General features: G+C 44.6%; 1 protein-coding gene across 1 annotated transcript in view; it reads right to left on the reverse strand.

Moving 5' to 3' along the window:
* Nucleotides 1-3,152, reverse strand: part of DDX42 (DEAD (Asp-Glu-Ala-Asp) box helicase 42) — a 15,663-nt gene that overhangs the window by 4,918 nt on the left and 7,593 nt on the right. Inside the window, exons 10-13 of the mRNA XM_010132991.1 lie at nucleotides 2,352-2,451; nucleotides 1,685-1,732; nucleotides 1,060-1,157; nucleotides 18-294 (exon numbers count right to left, since the gene is read on the reverse strand). Coding sequence (XP_010131293.1) covers nucleotides 18-294; nucleotides 1,060-1,157; nucleotides 1,685-1,732; nucleotides 2,352-2,451 — 523 coding nt within the window. The remainder of the gene's footprint in view (nucleotides 1-17; nucleotides 295-1,059; nucleotides 1,158-1,684; nucleotides 1,733-2,351; nucleotides 2,452-3,152) is intronic.

A 3,152-nucleotide genomic window follows, 5' to 3' on the forward strand; every position in this document is an offset into this window, starting at 1 on the left:
CCTAGGAAGTCACATACCTGCCACATCAGTAGCCACCAGTATGGGGATCCCCTTTTTCTTAAATTCTGAAATGACTTTATTCCTCTCGCTCTGGTCCATGTCCCCGTGAAGCAGCCCCAGATTGTGATCCTCCTGCTTGAGGTTATTTGCCAGCTCTTCTGCGTTTGCCTTCTTGGTGACAAACAGCAGAACGCTCCCAGAAGATGTGAACTCCACGAGGCGCCGAGTCAGCCAGTTCCACTTGCTAGGGCCAGAGGGGAAAATCTCCACAATTTGAGTAATATCTTCATTTGCCTAAGGGGAGAGATAAGATAAGCAATAATGGGACAGAAAGGATGGAATGGCAGACAAACAGACCACAGAATAGAATGAGGAATTTAAACTAGGTGTGAGAATAAGAAGTGGAGAAGCAGGGGACCAAAAATCTCCTTCAGAAGCAGTTTCAGCCTTTGTGTAACTGCTGACCGCTTCCTCTGCACTGTGCAGAACAGGCAGGGTTACAGGAGCTGCTCTTTGCTGGACCTGGGCGAGGCAAAGCGCAGTCTTTGTCTCGATGCAGTTTAGCACCAGTTTGCATATGTTATAAGCAAAGGTTCTTCACAGAAAGCGTAATCTGCCCACTTCATCGACTTATCACCAAGCCCTGGTCTGCTGATGATTCAGCTGCTACTGTCAGGCGAGTACAGAACCAGCATTCCCCCATACAGCAGCTGAACGACACCCTGCGGTTCAAATCTTCACTGCAAAAGCTGTAATTTGTTTATAGGTTTGAACAAAACAAAGGGTTACACCCATTGATTCAGCCTAATAAAAATCAATAAAGATCCATCACTGCACTGATATCGTTTCACTCCTTGATGAAACCTCCCATCACTATATTTGTTGGCAGAAAGCAATTTCAGTAAAATAACAAAAATAACCCAAAACATTCCTATTTTTTGTAAAGCACAAAGTAATTACTCTTTAATACAGCTGCTCCAGCTGAACTTTAATTTCAGGCAACAGAACCAGAATGGTTCATTTTTCTGGTTGTCTCAGAAGTAACGTGGCATTAATTACCTCTCCAATGTCTCCCTGCACAACTCGAATGGGGTCGATCAGAATATCTCGGGCCAACTTCTCAATCTTCTTACGGAAGGTGGCACTGAACAAGAGGGCTAAAAGAAAAACAGCGTTTGAACCCCGTGAACAATCAACTTTCTTGCAGAACTGTGAAAACTCTGCACAGATCTCGTGCACGAGGACCCATGTGACTGCGGTAGAAGTCTGTGACCTGAAGCTACGGTCTGTTTTACTGGTTCAACCTCCCAAAGGGGAAACACGATTGATCCCATCTGAAATAAGATGCCGGTACTGTGGGGCACTGCTGTGAACTCTGTTTCACGGCACCTTCGAGCACGGGATCTCAAAGCATACGAACACGCATGCAGCTGATCACCTGCTCCCTGAGTGAAGCCCGTGGAGGGACTGCAGATGATGAACAGCGTGGCTGAACACCCACACTTCACACGTGCTCCTTCCCAACAACCCACAGCAAGAATAACGCCGCTGGACTTTTGTGAAAGCTGCGTTGTGGGGCTGTGTCAGGAACAGGAAACCCAAGTTCTGTTCCAGCTCCGAACTGGCAGCCCAGCACACACTCTCCCTTGACGCTCAGTTTAGTTACAAACAAGCTTGTACTTACTCTGTCTGTCAGGACGTACGTGGCTTGCGATTGATCTGACCTGATATTCTGGAAAGGAGATGGAAAATGTTCTGATCAGCATCGTATGCTCCTTACTGAGTAGAGTAACTCAGAATACAGCTTCATTGCTGTATTTACCAACCAGCCACAGGAGCAAATGAGTGCCTCTCCCTCAGTCTTTAATCCCACTGTGACTTCCAGGTGCTCTCTGCTGCTCAATGGAAGTTACTCTGCTGTGCAAAGAAACTTCTGGAAGTTCCTTCAGCAAAAAATTCCATAACCGAACACCCTGGCTGAATGTGCCATACCCTGTATGTCTCACCAGTGTCTTCCCACCTTTGGGCTGTCCTAGTACTGTCAAACCTTTGCAATATCCCGTGGTTCTTGAACACAAGTTTAAAATAATCCCGATCTGAATGACCGAACCTCTAGAAAGTTCTTTTAACACCGCTCCCAGAGAATCAACGCACTGAAGGGATTTTGCCCCGGAGTTATTCACCAAATCTAAGACAAAATTCAGGGGTTTTGGACTTCAACATCAACAGGACTTTGCTGATCTCTTTATAGCAGCAGATATTAGACCTTTATACATGAGTTCCATCTGTGAAGTATTTGCTTAATTTATTTTAACCGATTTCCCAGTCACTGGCCTTTGTTCATTACGTACCAAACCCCATATCAAACATTCTGTCAGCTTCATCAAACACAAGGTAAGTGACTCTTTGAAGGTTCGTCGCTTTCTTTTTCACATGATCAATCAAACGACCCTATTAAAAAAAAAAAAAAAGCCAAGTTTTTAAAGCATATTTAAAGAAATGTCAATATACACAACCTTCAAGCTCTTGAACTGCTTTTTATCCTCACTTACCGGAGACTTAGAAAACATCTCAAGGCTTCAGGCTAGAAATACATATCAGTATTGAAGTCATAGAAACAGATTCCTAAAACTCTCATCAGCTTCACCAGCTGAATTTTACGACTGCTTCTTTTCAAGCTGAACAGTGCTGAGATGCTAAAATTCCCTATTTTTCATTACAATTAAATTTTGAACACGAACTGGCTACTTAATCCCACAATATTTGGCAAAGGAGCTCTTCATACCTTGTTTTCTTGACTAGTACCCCAATAAATAGCCACAATAAAACTTCCTCCGACCATTCGTCGTCCAGTTTTGCCCAGCAAGCTGGTAACTAGTTTTTGCAGTAATCAAAGCCAGCTGACTGGTGCTCATTTACATTGCTGGGTCAGCAACAACACCCCTCCTGATTCCATCTTCCAACCCTCCGTACCACTGCCACAGGCTCCACCCTCATCCAGGAGGATGGCACTCAAGTTCATGACATTCTGGGAATTTTCTTCCTGAATTTAAGGCTCAGCAATGAGAAGCTGCTATCACACACAAGTGACACTGATTCAGGCAGATCTCGCTTGCCACGCTGCCTTTCACTGGAGATCACACCTAATCTCT

Source organism: Buceros rhinoceros, unplaced genomic scaffold, assembly GCF_000710305.1.
Source record: "Buceros rhinoceros silvestris isolate BGI_N320 unplaced genomic scaffold, ASM71030v1 scaffold14240, whole genome shotgun sequence".
In the NCBI taxonomy this organism is placed as follows: domain Eukaryota; kingdom Metazoa; phylum Chordata; class Aves; order Bucerotiformes; family Bucerotidae; genus Buceros; species Buceros rhinoceros.